General features: G+C 40.1%; 1 protein-coding gene across 3 annotated transcripts in view; it reads left to right on the top strand.

Annotated features, from left to right (window-relative positions):
* Positions 1–297: 297 nt before the first annotated feature.
* The window catches only part of VCL (vinculin), a 57,330-nt gene continuing 38,243 nt past the window's right edge, over positions 298–19,384 (top strand). For 2 of the 3 annotated variants that reach the window (XM_040070701.2, XM_040070703.2), the window contains exon 1: positions 317–741. In XM_040070701.2, coding sequence (XP_039926635.1) covers positions 574–741 — 168 coding nt within the window. In that variant the 5' untranslated portion in view covers positions 317–573. Of the gene's footprint in view, positions 742–19,384 lie in introns of all 3 variants that reach the window. The other variant, XM_040070702.2, reaches the window with a different exon arrangement.

Here is a 19,384-nt window from a genome sequence, read left to right as displayed (position 1 = left end):
CCCCCCGCTATCCCGGCACGCCGGCATTAATCGTCTCCTTATATGGACACCAGAATGTCTGACGTCATCTCGACTCTGGGAAACCAGCGCCCGCGCAACCAAGCTTGGTTGGAAAGGCGGGTGGTGCGGGAAAGGCGGGGGGCGGAGGGGGAAGGAGGCTCTGGAATGTTGATGGACACGGTGTTGCGCCACTGGGAGCGGCGGCCCCGGCCCGGCCATTGGGCGAAGCGGCCGGGGGCGGGAGGCGCGGGAGGGGCGGGCTGTGGCGGTTGAAAAGCCGCCGCCTGGCTGAGGAGCGGCGCCAGTGCGGGGTGGGCGCTGCCAGCGGGTGGCAGGAGGGCAGCGAGTTCGAGTCCCGCCTCCGCGAGCCTGAGCCGGCAGCCGCTTCTCCGTGTGCCGCACGCCGCTCCGGGGCGAGGGGAGCTTGGAGCGGTCGTTTGGTTCCCTATTCTTCGACCTTTTCCTCTTTGCGCGGAGGCCGCGGCTTTCTCTGCGGGGCGCCAGCCCGCAGGGACAGAGTTTGCCGGGAGTTTGTGCTGAGTTCGGGCCCCGGCCCCCCGCCCCGCTGCCGCCATGCCCGTCTTCCACACGCGCACCATCGAGAGCATCCTGGAGCCGGTGGCCCAGCAGATCTCCCACCTGGTCATCATGCACGAGGAGGGGGAGGTGGACGGAAAGGCCATCCCGGACCTCACCGCCCCCGTGTCGGCCGTGCAGGCCGCTGTCAGCAACCTGGTGCGGGTGAGTAGCGGCGGCCGGCCCGCCTCCTCCGCGCCTTCTCCTGGGAGCGACTTTGGCCGCCGCGGCCAACTTGGGAGTCCGGTGGCGCTCCTCCCCCCGCGCTGTCGCGGACAGGTGTCCCGGTCCCCGCCCCGAGAGGAGCGGCTGGGTGCGGTGGCGGGGCCCGGGAAAGGGTTAAGTTGGAGGGCTGTCTGGACCTCTGTCCAGTCTCCCGTCTGGAAGCCGCCTTCTTCTGTGCCCGCTCCGGCCGGCGGAGGAGCCGGGAGAGCCGTGCTGCGGAGCAGTGAGCTGTCCCAACAACGAGTTGCTCGCCGTCTCGGAGCGAAGAATTCTACCTTTGCCCACCTGAGGAGCGGCCTCACATTAAAGTGCAGTAAAGCGCGGTAGTTGCTGCTGTTCCTGCCCGGCCCGAAACGCTTCACGGATGGCTCTGATACGCTGTGTGGTTCTTTGCTGCCTAGGAAACTCCTATTTTAAGTGTATGCACTATAAAAGGCAAAATACTTACTTGGCGTGAGCCTATCCGAAAAATCCCAAACCCAGCCAAGAACAAACCCCAAACCTCCCAGGCATTTGGGTTTCATTTTTAAATTGGTGAAGGCTGGCCGTTCCTTATCAGTGCAGGAGTTGAGGCGGGACAGACCTGTGGCTTCCAGGCAATGTCTGGAGCTTTAAATTGTTCTTGTTACATAGCCTCGAGTATGAGTTACTGTTTGCTTGTGGGAAGCTAAAGGTGACGGAAATTTGGCCTGACTCTCTCGACTTCTAGAAAGCAGTTATGCATAGCTTGTCTCTTTAAGATCCGAGTACTTACAGTATGGACACTGCAGTATGAGAAGTACAAGTGAAATGTTTTAGTCGTGTTTGCACTTTTATAATCAACAAAGGAATAGTGAATTGTTGCGAGGCAGAAATATTTTCTTTGCTATAGAAAGCACTGTGACATTGCCTACTCTACTACTGCATTAAGAATTACCTGGTAATACTTACCTTGCACCTTTGTTAAGCTTGTTTGCAGCTACTCAGTTCATTTTTGAACATCACACGTTGCTTGCTCATTTTGAATCCTATAAAATTCTGAAGTAATTCCTGGCAAGAAATACCCCTTGCCAGTAAACTTTGCCTTAGAATGAATGGCTGTGCAAGTTAAAATACTGTGTCACTGTTAACCAAGGTTTTAGTGCACTGAAATCATGAGGCTTGTGGGCATAAGAAACTGTCAAGATGACTAATGTAAGTGATGTATTTATCACGTTTGGGCCGGTAGTACTCGCTGCTGCTAGAGTAACTTGCCACTTTGAGATTTTGCTGTTTACTACAGTGTAACTACACCCCTTGGTTGGCGTGACTATAAATATTACAGACTGTCTCGAATACTTGTGCTTCTTGCTGACTGTAGCAGGCACCTTCTTATGAAGAATGATCGTTCTGCAGCAATTCACTGATGTAATAGGTGTTTTGGCTTTGAGGGTGTAAAGACTGTGTGTATGAAATACTTTTCCTTGAAAGGAAAATGGAATAATGCTTTGCCTCTCTGAGCTGGCCCTGGGTTGTGTGACTGTTATTCCCCACCCCACCTTTCTCTCAAAAGAAACTTGATCTGATAAAGTCTCATTTATTAGAGAAATGCAGAAACAGAATTAGTGTTCTTCTGCAGCTTGATTATGCTAGCTCTTCTTTAATTTTGGACTGTTTTGGAAGCCTCTGTTTTTCTCTTCTTCACTGGTAGTTGGATAAAAGGAAAGATTGTTGAGTTATTTTTTCTGTGTTTATTCACAAAGAGTAAATAGAAGTGGTGTAATCTGAGGTGGTAGTTACCAGGAAGATGCCCTGATATGTTAAAATACGGCTTTGCCTGTGTTTGGAAAAAATGCAGCATTAAAGTTGTTTCCTATCTGGAGCTCTGTTTTCAGTGCATCGCTCTGAAGTGTAAGGTGATTTATGAAATAGCTGTTTCACAAGAGCAGGAGAATTTGTGCAGACAGGTTCTCGAATTACGAGCCTTCTGGTGGCATCCCAGGTGACAGCAAAGATGGAGTTATCGATGCAAGCAAGAGAGTAATGGAGCTGCTGGCTCATGCTCTTTGCTGTCTGCTCAGGGTTCTCAGTGTAGTGTGAGTATCACAAAGTACATAAAGAGAAGTGCTGAGGAGCAGGGAGTTTTTTTAGTGATAAATTTTCATATACAACAGCACTACTCTCCAGCTGCCCAGCCTATAGTAAGAATTCTGCAGTTTGGAAAATGCAGTATTTAATTGATCTAACTATCATGTCTGTATGTAATTGCTGGTAGCAGTTTTGAAGTATTGAGACCCATTCTTGTGGAAGGCCTAGGAGATGTACTGTGATGGGAAATGGGCTAGGAGATGACTATATGGCTATAAGGAAGGACTTCTGTGCAATAACTTGAACGTTCCTAAGGTGGAGTTAGCACATTCAGGATGGAACAGAGGTTGGTAGGTGGGAGAGTCTTACATTAGCACTATTAGATGAGTCAAAAGGGGGTCCTCTTCCTAAATACCCTGACTAGAGACCTCTATAAGAGAGCTTTTCCATTGGCCTGCATTTCTATATTTTCTGTCATTAATGGTTTTGCTATTTTAATGTTTGCCTGAAGCCATCTTAAATTACATGGCTTTTTTAATGTGAAGGTTGTACACTTATGTAGACCTATCACAGAGATAATTCCTTGTCAGAACTCAAATGTAAAGTAATCCTGGAGAAAAGATAGTCCAAGCCATTGTTGAAGTTAATGAAATAATTAAATCTTTACAAATTAGTCATTCCTCTAATAAAATACCAAAGAAAACCTTGGTATTCTGTTTGCAATATGTAACAGTTTGCTTCCACTGCGTCTTGATTTTTCTGTTGGGGAGGAGCTTTTGTACAGTAATTCTTAATTTTTTTTTGGAAGTATTTTGATGAAATTTCTTAACTGGGGGGTAAAGTCCTTGTTGTTTGTGCAAAAACATAGTGTGGAGGTAAGCATCAGAAGCTTTTTTGCACAGAAATCAACTTTGGCTGGAGCCAGGAATTTGAGGGAGAGGCATGAGATACCACAAGGCTATGAATGTACTAAATTTGTCCTTCCTTTAACTGAAAGTCTTAATGTTTGTATTGGCTTATATTTGTAGTGGATGTGTGCCTCTTATGGGAAGGTTGGCACTTGACATTTCTTTTAGCTAAAAGATGTGACACTGTAAGTCAACAGAAGTGGTGCTGGTGGTTGGTAATAGTCAAGGCTAACTAATAGGTATGGAATAATTTTTGAGCTCGCTAAATATCCTATTAGTTCAGAGGAGAGTGAAATGAAATTTTGCCCTTTAACTAGTCAAACTTCCCAGGGAGGAAATAAACTATGTGGTGACTTTCTAGTTATTTCAAGGTTTTGGTGGTTTTTTGGTTTTTTTCCCCCTAATTGTTTTGTTTTCTTGCTTTTGGTTTGGGGAGGTGTTTTTTTTAAACTCCTCAGACTTTTACCCCATTTTAAAAACAGGGATTGTTATCAAGGATGGCTGATGATGATGCAGAAATGATAAACCAATCATACACATTATATACATGGCTTTATTTCATGGAGGAGAAAAAAAGCTACTTTGCAATAGTGAATTTTTCAAGCATTTGTGTTCAGACTAATGTTATATTATTGCCAAAGAGAGAAAGCAAATTCTGCTCTGATGTTCTAAGCTCCGTGCTGCCTTGTGTGGATCCTGGCATTCTGTCAGTACAGGCATAGCCCACTCTGGTCACTTCTCTTTGCTGTTTCAGACAGAGCTGCCTCAGAGCAGTGTTGCTGTTGCTCTGCTAAATACCAACAATACCATGGGTGAAGCTGCTGAGTTTGACAGATTTGGTTGTAATTCTATGCATGAAAATTAAGGTCGTAGAAGGGACTTGGGAAGCACACAGTTTAAAATATTGGAGCAGGCTCAGCAGCTCAAGGTGTTGGTTTTTCAGAATCTGGGCTGTTGAACCAGGTCAGTGGTCTGAAAGATCTGACCTGCTTTACCTGAGACCAATTGCTTGAGACTTACCCTGTTTTAATGTCCCTCATTTTCATAGAGCTTTGGGCATCTGAGCAAAGTCATACTCATATGAAATGCTCATGATGGAAGATGTAAGACACTAATGGTAACAAATAAAGTGACTAAGATCTTTCAGGACAGAGATCTGCTCTGAAAAAACAGTGCTTGTCTATTTGATGATGCAACTTCTGCCATTCCATCCTCTGTGCTGTCCTTTTATATGTGAGTCTGTTTCACAACTGTCTATATGCATCCGGTTTCTATTATATTATTTTTTAATGGGAAAAAATATTGCTTTACTCTCTATTAAATTGCTGATGACAACATTTCTCAAGAAGGTGTTATTGTTGGGTGCTGTAATATGGCCTTATTTACCTACTGAGGTTTGGAGGCTTCCAAAGCACTACTGACACCTTTCTGTATCTCAGTTACTAGCTGTGACTAGCTAGGTCAGACCTGACAAGGTAAGGCTAATCATCAGGAAGGGTCTCTTAGATTATAAATCTCCTGTCTCATACTCAGGGTTTATCAGATGTTTCTTTTAAGTAGGTCTGGACCAAGTACTATTTTAAAATATGTAAATAAATGCAGTCTAGAGTAAGATTAAGCTTGACTGGAAATTGTACTTGATGGGAACAAGACCTTGTAGTACTGGGTCAAAGTCATGTGTGTCAAAGGTTTCTGTGACTTCCTGAAGTTGTAAGGTCAGTCTCTTTAACCAACACAGGCTGAAGCCCACCCCATCTGGGCACAAGTAAAACTACCCAGATAGCTCTTAAAACAGATGGAACTTGACACCAGTACTTTGGCAGAGACATAAAGTTTAAATCAAACCAAAAAGTTAACTGTGGGAGTGTTGCATTTAGTACTCCTGCTATAGCAGCTGTCCTGTCTCACCTTAGCAGAGGAAGAAGCAGTAATTACCTGAACACTGGCATGTTCTGGCTGCATATCCATGGGCCTGTGACAGGTGAGAAGTTGCCTGGAGTTGCAGGGCGGTTTGGAAAGGACTGTCCATTTCCTTGGACAGGCTGCAAATTACCTACTGATACCTGCAGACCACCAGCTTGGAAATCACTTGTTTAAATGAATTTGTGAAGAATGCAGCCTGCCTTGAAATCCTGGTCGATTCCAGCAGCAAAACTCAAATACACAGATAAACACCTGGAATGAGGAGAAATGGTCTAGCTGTTGAGGAGGGTGGATGGTAAAACAGCTTTATCATCCTAAATTTTCTTTTGGCATAGCTGGCTTGCCTGTAACTCAGGTTACAAAGGGGAGTGAGCTGTTGTGAGCAGCTTAGTGTTTCTCTTTTTTGAGGGGAAAATTTAGTTTGCAATATGTTTATATATCTTGGAAAAGGATGGAGAAGAAAGGAAAAAGATAAGCTTTTTTTCTTGCAGAATTTTCTGCACAGCACAAAAGATGACTCTCAAGGGGGTTGTGGTTTTTGCATTTTTTCTTGGTGTTTGTAGCTTGTCATGAGATATATATAGATCTGTGCCTCCCAGTTTCTAGTTTATTATATTGTTACATTTTGAAGCTGAAAGAAATGATCAGAAGAGCAGATCATTTGAACTCTACAGAACTGAAACTTAGTGACAAGGGAATGTGCACTAGAATAGGCTTGAAGATCTCATGAGAGAATGTCTTTTCACAGCTTTCTAGGCTTTGTCTATGAGTAGTAGAAAACTGTGATTAGTGTTTTACAAATAATAAAAATTTCCTTATATTTTTTTTAATTAGAACATCCTTCTTCAGTGTACAGCAATTTCTTCAGGGATTGTTCTCTCTGTTGTGGGAACTGTGGCCATATGCTCTGAGAAAGTGGATAAACCCCATTAGGGTGTGTGTATGGGAGGGACTGGGAGAAGAGTGATTAATCAGACAGAAAGCAACTTTGTAATAACAAAAGCACATCATAAACTTCTTTCTTGCTTTTATCTGTTAGGAATCATCTTTACATAAGTGATTAATTAGTTACTGATTTGAATGGAATAATCTCTTTGTTCTGTTCTTGTGTTTGGATACTTAATTTATTCCAGTCTCCTCCATCAGCTTTAAAAGGAATCTTTTGTTCTCTCTTCCTTTAAATGTACATAGAGATGGTGAATGTCTCCTCCTATGCAGCTTGCTTTTTTGGACATAAAAACAGAGACTATTATTGTGGAATGGATAGTCTTTAAGTGGCAGTTGGACTAAAAAGTTCCATATGCCAAGAATCTGTTGAATACCACTCCTGCTTTGGAAAGCTTATTAAATGCTTTTTTTTCTGTGTAAGTCAATTACAGCAGTGTGGGAAGAGTTAAACCCGTGTTAAGGACCAGTGTTTTTAGCAATTTATTCTTCGAGATGCCTTGTAACTTTAGAGTGTGTTGTAGTTTTGCTTTGTACTTTGAAACAAGATATCTTTCTCCATGTAGTGATTTTGAACTATAGATGTTGAATTCCTTTTAGAGGTTAAAAAAGTAGCCAAACAAAACATGGTTCAGAAATGTGTGTCTTCAGAACACAGAGTAATTTGCAAGTGTTTTCCCCTTCCCAATATAGTTGAAATGTGTATGAAACAAATATTTGAGAAGACTGGGTGAGGGGTTGGATCCAAACGGTGATTTTAAAGATATGTTAGCAAGTGTGGTCTTAATGCTAGTTACTGGAAATGTTGATAATTGATTTTTCAAAGGAGAGAGTAGGCCAATCCTAGTCAGTTCTTGCCTTGAGTACTGCTTCATTTTGATAGTGGCTTTGCATACAGTGAAGACTAGTTTTTTATCCCTGCTTCTCTGTTGAAGACTTGTGTGTGTTTCTCCTAAGCTCCTGTTTCTGACTGTGTTGTCTTACTAGGCCTTACTGGCTTAATAATACCCTGAAGAGCAAGTCAGGCTGGCAAACTAGACCTTAAGAAACATTGCAATGTAATTTTTTTTTTTTTCTTTAGTGGCACAGATTATATTCTATCACTTGCTCAGTCAAATGCTGAGAAGCAGTTCTTGATTTCTTGATACAGAACTTCTCTGCAGCCACAGTTCTTAATTTCTGCAAATTGATACTGTGCCTGACATTTATCTTTAAACACAGCCATAGGAGTATTGTTATTACTGAATTTGAGCAGTGAAGTGTGGGTTTGGTTGGTTGGTTTTTTTTTTTTTTTTTTTTTTTTTTTTTTTTTTTTTTTTTTTTTTGTAACGATATAACTGTTAAAAGTTTATCCACTACATTAATTTTAATGTTTAGTTTAGAGTAACAACATGTGTTGAGCCATAGAAGTATACCAGATGAATGAATTCTGCGGCTACCTTAATTTCAGAAGATACTTTGTGGATACAAGATAACTTCAGCATGGGGAGATGAAATCAAATGAAGGCTGGATCTTTTCAGTTCCAGATATTTCACCACTAAGTATCTCTTCCAAACACAAGCCTAACATCCTAGCAGCTCAAAACAGAACTGGGAGGGGGGGAGTGGGGGCATGACCCTACATGCATAATACTTGGGAGCAGGTCTAGTTTGTCTCCGGAATAAATCAGGCCCTAGTGCATCTGTGAGGATATGAAAGACTGGCTAGAGAATCAATAGAGGGGGCAAACCTTTCCTTTGCCTAATAATTAAAATGTACTGATGTATGACTTGTAGTCCTGAGACTAGAACTGAAGATTTGTGTCAAAATATATTGAACAACTCACTTTGTAACATATCTCTTATTCAGAAGTCAATATTGTTCTGATGCTTCCGGAGAGCTATTTGGAGAATGAATAATGAACAATGGATAACAATCGCAGCTAATGAAGGGGGACAACAGCAAAAAACCCGCCTGAAAACCTCTTCATTATCAAAACCTTTCCAGAGTTTCTGAAGCTGTCAGCTCGTTGACTCTTAGTTCATGATGATATCTAACCCTTTCTCTCACTGAGAAAACATGTGTTGGAACAGTTTCCCAGTATTGACTTCATGGGTAGGATAGGAAACTGATGATTCATGTTGGGTTTCTCCAGTAAAGAATGGAGAAAAGAAGCAAGCTGTTTCTGTTGGTGTTGGCCTAGGATACTTATGAAGAGACCTATTGTAACAATGTTGCATTCCATTTTACAGCTATGGTTACACCCACAAAATAGCAAAAGTAACTTGAGCTTCTTTCAGCAAATATAAATTTTCGTTGTGCCAAGCTTTCAGGGTATTTTGGGGACCTGGGATTGCTGAAGGCAGATATTCTCAGAAAAGACAGAGGTAAATAAGTCTGAGTACATGATTTTGTGTTGTGGTCAGACATCCACCCCTATCTCACCTAGTCTTCATTTTGCTGCTGTATTTACACAAGCATTTTTGTTGTCTTTCATGCCCCTCACTAGGTTCAACTCTAGGTACACTTTGGGGTGGACCTCATCCCCATGTGCTCAGCTAATGTCTGTGTTCCTCCTAGCAGGAGCACTGTTCATTCAGGCAGGCCTCCTGCCACTTTGACTCGTCTTCCTGCTTGTCAGGACAAACCAGCTTGGAGTAGGTGATCCTTGAAAATCAACCAGCTCTCCAGAATTTCTCTTTCTAGGACTGTATTCTATGTGATTTCTCCAGTTAGGTCCCTGAAGAGGCTAAAGTCAGTTCTGAAGCTCAAGCTCTGGTGTGTCTAGGTCTTTTTTTGTTTTTTTTTTCCTTTCAGGGTTCTTAATTCTCCCATCTAATGGCCACTCCATCTGTCATTGGCATTATTAATCAATTCTTCCCTGTTTCTGACAGCAGAGCACCTCCTGCCTTTGGCTCTTCAGTCTGTATCTACCAATGAAAGATAATTAGAGCTTACAGTCTGTGAAAGGAAAAGTACAGGCAAGCAGTTTTCATATTAAACTGATTTTTTTTTTTTTGTGATGGCTTAAGGTTTCATTTTAGCAAGTATCATGCTTAATCTTTATCCTCATGTACATATGGTATATAAATAAAATGATGAATAACAGAGCTGAGAGAGTACTGCTTTGGTGAACTTTACAAGCTTTCTGCTCAAATCTTTGTGTATGCAGCTTAAAATGTTTGGGTATGTTGCAGCTGTTCTGGTCTCATTGCTCAATGTTGGACTTGCGTTTGTGGGAACAGTAAAATACAATGGTATTCAATTTGAACTTCATTTTAGTAGCTGAACCTTAGCATGAACTAGACACAAGCCTGGCCCTCCTTAAATGCTGAAAAGCATGCAAGAAAACAGCTGTGGTCATTAATTTAATGAATGAGTATAGTCACAGAAGTGCTATAGCAGCAGTATGAGAAATGGTGGTGAGTTCTGCACCCCTGAACTGACAAGAGGCACTCTGGTCACCTTAGTTAAGTCACTGTGTGGCAGCAAACTAATCAAAGTTCTCAGTCTTTCTTTTTGAATGGGTGCATCAAAATGGGAAGCTTGTTAAAGGCTGAGCCAGGAAAGCCCATACCAACTTCCTTGTCATTGTCATCTTTCAGCCATTTGCTGGGTATCAGCTCTCCAGTTTCTGAAGTCTGACTCTTCCTGTCCAGCAGGGGAGCTGCTAAAAGTGTGGATTTGGTTCCTGGTGACCACAAACTTATGGTTAGAACAAATGGACTTCTTATAAATGAGCATGATACCTGTTTGTTCATAGGCAATGAATGGTTAAGCTCCTCAGTGTAAAATGGGATCTAATAATGTATAACTGAGTGAAAAAAGTACTGTGTTAATTGTGTGCAAGCTGCCACATTCAACCTTCCTATTTAAATTCTGGAAACCTTGCTAACAGACATTCATGTACTTGCTTAGGGAAGCTTTTTAATGCTGAAGTGTGTGATGCACTGAATATTTATTTAAAGAGTTATCACTATGAAAAATTGCTGCATCAAGCACCCAGATGGAAGTTACAGAAAGTTTAACATGTTTTGGTGTGCCTGTTTGCTGTTAAAATCATAGGGGTTTTTGTAATTTTGGTCAAGATATATCACAAAAGGTGCTTCACATTTCAACCTCTGAATGTGTATACAGGTGTCTATTTGCCCTTCAGCTAAGTCTTTGAAAGCCTCTCTTTTTATACTTGATAAGAAGTTTTTTCCAAGTGTTGAGTGGGCTCTGTACTGCTTTTTCAAATTATTGCATAAAACTTATAGGTTTCTAGGCGAGCTAACAAATTAAACTGACTAGTGTTTGGACTACAGTAAAAATCACTTTCACAAGCCTAGCTGTCTTTGCAGCTTTTGCAGCACAATAGCTGTGGTGAATAACAGAGAGGAATAAATGGGGTTTCTCTCGAACTACATAGTAGTAGCAAAAAGGTCACTTTTTATTTAGCTTGCCCTGATACAATGCCAAAAGATGGATTGTGAAGGGCTAGCAATTGCCAAACCTCAGGCTTAACTGTAGCAAGTGAAATGCTCTTTGCATCTTTGAAACACCTCTAAAATGCTCCCTTTTTCCCCCCCCCAAAAAAAAAAAAAAAAAAAAAATTAAAAAAAATCAAAGCATGGTGAGGGGAAACCTCAGTGAATTTTAGGTAGGTTTCACTTAAGCTTCAGTTTTCCTCTGAGTAAAAAAAAAAAAGAGACAATAGCATAGCATTTCTTTATTTTAACATCAGTTAATGCTGGCAAAACCTGCATTCCTTAGCTCTCAGTCTAGATTCCACTGGCACTTGAGCTGTCAAAACCAGCTGAGCCCAGCCCACTGCCCATGCAGCGGGAAGACAGGAATGTATCTTTTAGCTGATATGGTTTTTATTTTTTTTTTCGCCCTCCTCATCCCAGCTTGACATCTGTGATGATTGTAGTTCAAAGCCATGGAATGGAAAGTGTTTCATCTGTCAAGGGCAAGTAAATTTCTTGCATGACAATTTTGCTCTGGCAGTTTGGAGGAGGGCTGGGGGATATAGTAGGAAAATCTGGCCTGTTCTCCAGTTACTCAGGGTAGTGAAATTCTCAAGATTCTTTGTGACCCTGAAGTGGTCACTAACACTTACAAAACAATGTTGCAGCAGATTTTTACATAGTTGTCTTGCACTTTTTTTTTGTCACAAACGGCAAACTTTTCTGCATATGCCTTTTAAGTATAAGTGTCACCAAAATATTTAAAGCTGACTTGATTTTACTGTAAGGCAATGGAGGTAATAAACTGAAGGCATTTGTAAATGTGATGGATCTAGAATTTGCTCTCACAACTGAATGCAATTCCTTTCTCCAGATAGATTTTCCTAGTAGCTAGCTAGATGGCCCAAACCCTTGTATTTCTGTTTAATGTAGCATAACAATTGTTCAGAAAAGTTATCTTCTGTTCTGTTGCTATTAAATGTCAAGCACCTCCCTCAAATAGGACAAAATGTTGGGACCAAGCGTAGCTTCCTGTTATAGGAGTTGCTTTTAGTTGGATTTGCAGCAGTACTGATGTTTCTTTTTCTAACTACATTATTGTAGCAAGTACAGAAATTTCATCTCAAATATATTTATTTCACCAAGATTTAAAGACTTTTTTGTTAATGCCTGTTAAGCTTGTAGGAGGATTTTAACAGTTAGAAGTGGGTGGCCCTTTAATATATTTTTCTTATTGTGCAGTTAATTTGTCAACCTTCTTGTAATGTGACAGTTATGGTTTACTGTTGTATGTGAAATGGATGATATTGTGTGTTTGTAGAGTGCCTGGCACTAGGGAATTTTAAAATGCTAACATAAATTGCAGTGAAGAAGAAAAAACAAGAATGTTGTTTTAAGGAAGCTGAACTTTCTCATCTCTCTTTGTGATTAAATATCAAATTTAAATACTTGTTTTTAAGACCAGTTTATAGAGGCTTTGCTTCTCTATAAGTTCTGAGCCACTGGTGACTAGGTTTATTCCTTTTGCATGCAGGGGGTGAACCCAGGCTTTAACCAGCTTTGCCAATCGTGGGAATATAGCTAAAGAAGCAGTTTTAGCCTACATGTTTATGTGGCACTGGATTGTAATCTTCAAGTTGCTTGCTTATATTACCTAGTTTTCCCTCATGGTTTCAAAAGAGAATTGAGTATAGCTCTAACGTGAAGCTGCTACTGATAAAGTCTATCCTGTCAGGCATGTGCCGAACACTGCCTGCAATCACAGGGCTAAACAAATCCATTGGTATAAAGAATTGCCACAGATTTCAGGATTGTGTGAGCTGGGCTTCCCAGTAGGGGCTGCAAGGGTAGGAGTAATGCTTTCGTAATGTTTTAATTGGGTGAACATAGAGAAATAGAATGTAATGTATATTAATGTTATTTCTCAACTCTGATTTAGAAGGAGGATGGCTTCTGCAGTGATTTGAGTGGAAATAGGTTTTAACAGCTGAATGCTGACTGTCGAATTGGCTAAGAGTAAATTCTGCTCTAGATGCATGGAAAATAAAAATTGTTCTGAGAGAGAAATTAGATCTGTAGAATGAATTAAGTGATAAAAATTCTCAACAGAATTAATGACAGCTAAGAATTGGATTACACTACTCTTACTGGTTATGTCATCCCTCAGTAAGGGGATGACCCCTTTGACTACACTGATAGTTTGTTTCTATGCCGTAATTTATAAGCTTTTACTACAAAACCCCCAAACCTTTAGTCTCTTCAAAGTACATAGTTTTTTGGTATGAGTCAAAGAAATAGCTGTTGAAAGTAGTTGGTTTTAAAGCTTTTTTTATGTAATAGTGATTTGTTATATGAACTTACAGTAAGCTTAAAATTTAAAAATTAATTTTAATAGCTGAATGAGTCTCTAACTTGGAATTGATGCTGCATCAGACACTACTGTATTTGATTTTTAATATTCTCTATCAACTCTTTCTTCTGAGTGGCTACTTTAATACTTTGCAAATTCTTTGTGGTTACTCAGCATATAAGCTGGTCATCTTCTATGTGCTGAATTCCTTGCAGAGCTGGTCATGAGCACTGAAAGAGCTGAAAAATAACCACATATCAAGTTTCTGACACACATTTTCAATGGTGCTGTAAATGAGTATTGTCCCTTGGAAAACAGCCTACCATATCTACTTAAATTCTCTTTAATGTACCTAGATACTGTTGCAGCTAATTAAAAGATTACTTTTAACATGCGAGCAATGATTTACACCATGGACTTAGTGTACACTAGAATTAGCTGTTAGTCAAGTAAAGTGAAACTTCCAAAAGACAAATTGTCCAGTGTGCTGCAGAAAGTGGATACTTGATATAAAACACTGTGTAGCATGTATGTTGCTGGTCAGGATATATTTGCTGTGGCAGAGCTTATGCCAAAAGATTTAATACTGTGAATTGCTGTTGCTTCAGTCATGTATTAGCAAGCATGTGAAGATATTTTCAATACATTAGAAACACAGTGAAAAATATTATCAATAAAAGAATTCTAGATGAGTGGTTTTTTTCTTCTTCAGGCTTATATATTCTGTTTTTCTGCGGGAAACCATTCCTGCCATGAACTTAGGGAAAAAAAGTCTGTTCTCTGGAACCGCTGATGCTCTAGGAGGGAGGTGATAAGGGAAGTGGTGCTCCCTTTCTGAGGAAGAGGGAAAATCAGTGTTGAACAGTCTGGTATTCAGAAGTCAGTACAAACATAGAACAACTGGAAGATGGTGAAATTCAGGGCCCGGTAGCCATCCTACATTTTCAGTTGTGGCATATTAAAATGTCTCATTTAGGTAGCAATGCCTGTCAAATCAGCAGTGTTTTCAAAAAGTAAAATGGGTTATAAAAGGTAACAATAGATTTTGTGGTTAACTAAATGGCAAAGGGAAATTGCAATTGCTAAGCTACATCTGCCTTGTAGCTGGTATTGTCAGTTATTACACCAGTAAATTTCAGATGCAGAACAGTAGAGAAAGAAACTGTGCTACTGTTCTACATTTGAAAGTTACTCAAGAAGTAATAGAGACAATTTATCTTTGCTTTTTTTCAGCTTCTTGAATATCTGTGCTGACATGTGGATAAGTGGAATACTAACTTATGTTGTGATCTGTGTAATAATAATAAGTTTGTTTATCCTTCTGATGAAAGAAAAAAGACTCAGGTAGGCAGGCTCAGTTATTTTCTATGTGAAGCTATAACTTGGGTTGGTTTAGAGATGCTGCAGTACAATATTTATCTGTATCAGAATCACAGATTCTCATAGGTAGCCCTGCTGCATCTGGAACCAAATCTGCTTTCCATTTGATAACATACATGCACTTCCTATGGTGACACTTCTTACTATTACTCTCTTGTCAGCAGGGCCAAAAAGCCTCAAGATTAGTAAACTTTCTGCATGCTTCACTTGGAATGCTAGGAGGACAGGATACTTCTCAATCACTGGGGCAATTCGGTAATCTTCATCCACCAAAGTCCTCTGCAGCGTGCAGATATTAGCATATTGTAAAAGATGGTGTAAATCTACCAGCAGAATCATGCTGTTTGGTTTCTTGTTTTTCAGACAAGTTTTCAGAATAATGAGAACTTAGCTCCAAAATCATGTTATCTTTTAGTACAGTACTAATAGGTATATTCACCTGCAGCAGGATTTATGTTAAGAGGTACTCTGAAACTCTTGACGGCAGATTTGAGTACATGGAAATGAACTGGAAGAGCTTTTGGAGTCTGCATGTGGTTTGGTATGTGGTGTTGTCTTCAGATTTTCTTGTAAAGGTTGCTGTTTGCAGCTCTTAATCTCATTTGTAGACTACAGTTGCTGTATCCTGCTTTTCCTGGTAAGTTTTGTAAATGCCCAAGGGACAGAGATGACTTACATGAATTAATATAATTTGACTAAAGTAGAGGTAAAATGTCCTAATGTAATTTTTACTTCAAGTAGTGGTTTGGAAAAAGACACTCTTTTGACAAAAGAACTAATTTCCAAATTATAATAGTTCTGTCAAAAATATCACATAATCTGTATGTGTTTACTCAACTTCTGTTAAATTAATCCTGTGATTAGCTAAACCATCCAGGCCTCAGCTCTGTACTGGTAATAGAGTTAGTAGGTACTAGCAGCCTGAAGAAGTCTTTTGGTATCCAAATGATGTTGCTTTTAATTTTCCATATGGTTCTTGTTTCATGGTTCTGTATCTTATGCGGACAGCAGGATTTCCTTAGCCTCAAGCCAGTGAAATTTTTCTTAATCATCAATGCAGACAGGTAGGTCAGTTTGCTGCTGTTGGGGACCAGATGGCTGGTGTGTTCTAATTTGCTTGCCAGATGATTTTGGAACTACTATGGCTGGAGTGCAGTCTCCAGGGCAATCATGAGACAGCCAAGAGTCAGGACCCAGCTTCCATGCTGGCTGAGGGGACAAGTGATAGGCTCTGGTTCAGCAGTCTCTTCAGCATCGTGACTGGTTCTCTGGTGGGATATGTACATTGGTCACTTGGTGTAAACTGACAGCAGGAGGAGAATTTAGCTGCATGTTTCTTTGGACATTTTTTCATCTCTAATTTCACAGGCCTATTCCCCTACAGAGAAGTAGAAAACTAAGGCTTCTTAAACCAGTGGTAAACTCACTAATTGGAAGTGACATGTCAGTCCTATTTATAATTCAAAGCAAGATGATTAGAATGATAAAGAAATTGGAAATTTGTTTTGCTAAAGGCTTCTGAGAGCCTTTGAAGGAAAAACAAAAGTTGTGTTTGCTTGACAAACATTGCTTGACTTTTCTGTTCAGAGTTTGTGAAAGTCTTGTCTTTACTGGAAGCTGGTTGTGTGTGATAGTTTTTGAGTGACTTGTAAATTCATATGAGACAAAGTAGTTTTGTGATGTACCCCAAAGCTGTTTGACTTGTCTGTCAAAGTTCAATTCTGGGCTCCTATGCTGGGATGTACACAATCCTGTTTTGACAGATTTACCACATGGATTATGGCAGCTAAGGGTTAGGGCATGATAAACATTCATTCCAACACCCGTATTTCTAAAAGAGCTGAGTGAAATAATGTGGAATACCAACAACTGGATGATCTTGACAGTGTAAGTAAAAACAGTGTGGGTTGCAATCAAAATACTGTGACTGACAAAAACAAAAGTAAACAACCAAGTCCTGTTTTGCTTCTCTTTCCTGCCAGAGCTTCTTCCAAAAAACTTTCCATGTATTTGGGTTCTGATACTGGTTTCATGAAAGGAAAACTGAAAAATTGTAAAGTACTTACTGAGCCCTTACCCCTTCCTAAGCCACTGAGACAAACTGGTCTCTGAATCTTTGGGATAAAGGGCCTCTTTTCTAGGCCCATTGTGGACAAGCCTTGTCCAAGGAGTGAACTCTGAAAAGTATCAGCTGGATATCAGGAATTTCAGTCATTTTCCTTATGTTGTCATGTGTGAGTAAGACCCCCTCAGTATGGAACCTGAATTAAAAATTGTTTCAGGAAAATTTAGTTCTCTCTGCCCATATTGTATTTTTTCAGTCCAGACTGAAATATATATCTATGCTAGCAAGAAGTTGGCATAAATTTGATGTAACTTTAGCTTGCTTCTAGCTCAATTTGAGTCTTTGTTCCTAGTCATGTGATCTAGGTCAGTTTTACTTTGTTAAAATGCAGGACGTGTGGAAAGTACAGGTAATTCCATTTTGAGATGGATTCTAGATGTGACTGTTGTCACTGTAGAATTAAAGCAAATACTTGATTTTACTTCTTCAGGACAGACAACTAAATAAATTGGCAAAGAAGGTGCAGGGAACTTGATAGGACTGAAGGGGGGAATAATGAATTTTTGATTTGAGATTTTATGCTCCTACTCCTGTGTCACAGTCCTTCCTGAAAGCTTGCAAGACATGGAAGAATGCATTAACCAGGGAGTGGATTTTCATTGAGCTCTTCTCTGGTGAAGTTGCTTTTACAGCATACAGACCTAGATTACTTTGTGTGGCACTTGGGTTTGTCAAGCAAAACTCATACTCTAGCTTATTTCTTAGGGGAGATGTGGGTAACAGCCAGGGCTGTTATGTATTCACTGGGTGATGATGAAGGAATATTTTTAGGCTTCTCTCTAAAATGACAGATGTTTTAAATTATGCTTCTGGAACATTACAAGAATTAATTCTTCTAAGGTCATCTTCCCTTTTAGCAGGGGAAATCATATAAGCTGTGAGAAAAAATGTCACTTCCAGCATTTGGCAAATTGTCAAACCGGTATTGTCAACAGAGGCATCTTTCTTGGAAAAAAAAAAAAAAGACCCTTAAACAATGAGGTTTGGACTGTCACCTTAATTATTTGTGTGTTTTATTTGATATGTGCAGTTTTTACTTTCAAACTGCAGAAGTAAAAAGGCTAGATATTACTGGGTGCTTGTCTGTTTAAACAAACTCTTACAGAATTACAGAAGATGAAATTTCCTTCTCACTGAACAGCTGTTGTTTGCTATATCTAGCAGGCTAAGAAGGTGGTGGGCAAGGGACCTTGTCTTTTTTTTCCTGCAATAGAAGCAGACGTGACAAAAAACTGCTTATAAGGAAGAGACTTGGCCTGATGAAAACCTTTTCTTTCTTTCTCTTCCATGAAGAAAATTCTCCACATCAGAAAGCTTAAAGCATAATGGTGTTCTACTAATCAGTGGTAAATAGGACTTGCAGGGGACTTACAGACAAGGTTAAAAGCTAAAAGCAGCAGGAAATCTCAATCTCTTCCTCCTGGTTATAGCTACATTCCTTGGAAGTTTTTCAGTGGCTATATATGCCCTCTGACTTTTGTGTGTCCCGCTTCCTTTAAATTTCTTGACTTGTCTGCCTCTTATTCCCTGTTTTTTGAGTGGGGAGCAAGAGGGAAAGTAGCTCACTCTTTATTCAACTGATTTGTCTCTAATCTCCAAAGAGTTTGGAAATTAATATGGATGAGTAGAAGTTGTAACTAGGAAACTCTCTTGGTGAGGTTTGCTTGAGAGCTCCCCTTCCTCTGTAATGTGCAGTGTTGAAATTATGGTTAGTGTGTTAGTCAGGGCAGTTTCCTTGGAACAATGAGTAAGTGCCACTCTGAGGGTGTGTAATAGCAGATGCTTCCATATGACTCTGTCACTTCCCAGTAAGTTAAAGAAGGATCATCTTAAGAGGTAAGAATATCTAAAACCCAAGTGGAATTCCTGTCATTTTTTCTACATACGTACTGTTGGCTAGAAATAAAATGTGTTTCTCAGATGATTGTTTTATAGTACCATGAAGATGGACAAGCTACCTGTCTGAAATAAGGACTGTGTAGATACCACATCTGCAAGGGAAAAAATCCTCATTTCTTGGTATTGGATAGTGGAGAGGGTAGTTGTTACCTTGTGTTACACTGCAGTGTGTCCGAATTGTGCTTAGGCCATGTAAAGTTCAATCTGAAAAAAACAGGATCTTGTGAAAACTAAGTAGGAAATAAAGCAACAAAACCCCCTAACCACAAAGCTAGAAGGGAAAACCAACTAAACTGTTTTGAGGGTGTATATTTTTACTCATGAATGTATCTTCATGTTTTGAGACTTTTCCTGTTAAATGTTATGTGGAGTACATTTGTTTTTTATGTGCCATTTCTATACCTTGGCTACAACTGCGAAGAGCAAGAACTGGAAAGTTAAATAACAGCTATGCAAACAAGGTTTTATATTTAAACAGATTCAGGAGTACATTCTGTGTTGGTGCTTAAAAAAAGGTTGAAAGTCGTTTTTTACTAGAAAGGTAGTAGACCTTTTTCATTTAGACATCATTGAAGC

Source organism: Hirundo rustica, chromosome 8 (assembly GCF_015227805.2).
Source record: "Hirundo rustica isolate bHirRus1 chromosome 8, bHirRus1.pri.v3, whole genome shotgun sequence".
In the NCBI taxonomy this organism is placed as follows: Eukaryota; Metazoa; Chordata; class Aves; order Passeriformes; family Hirundinidae; genus Hirundo; species Hirundo rustica.
The sequence above is the reverse complement of the archived record's forward strand: the minus strand, read 5'-3'. Positions and strand labels throughout refer to the sequence as shown.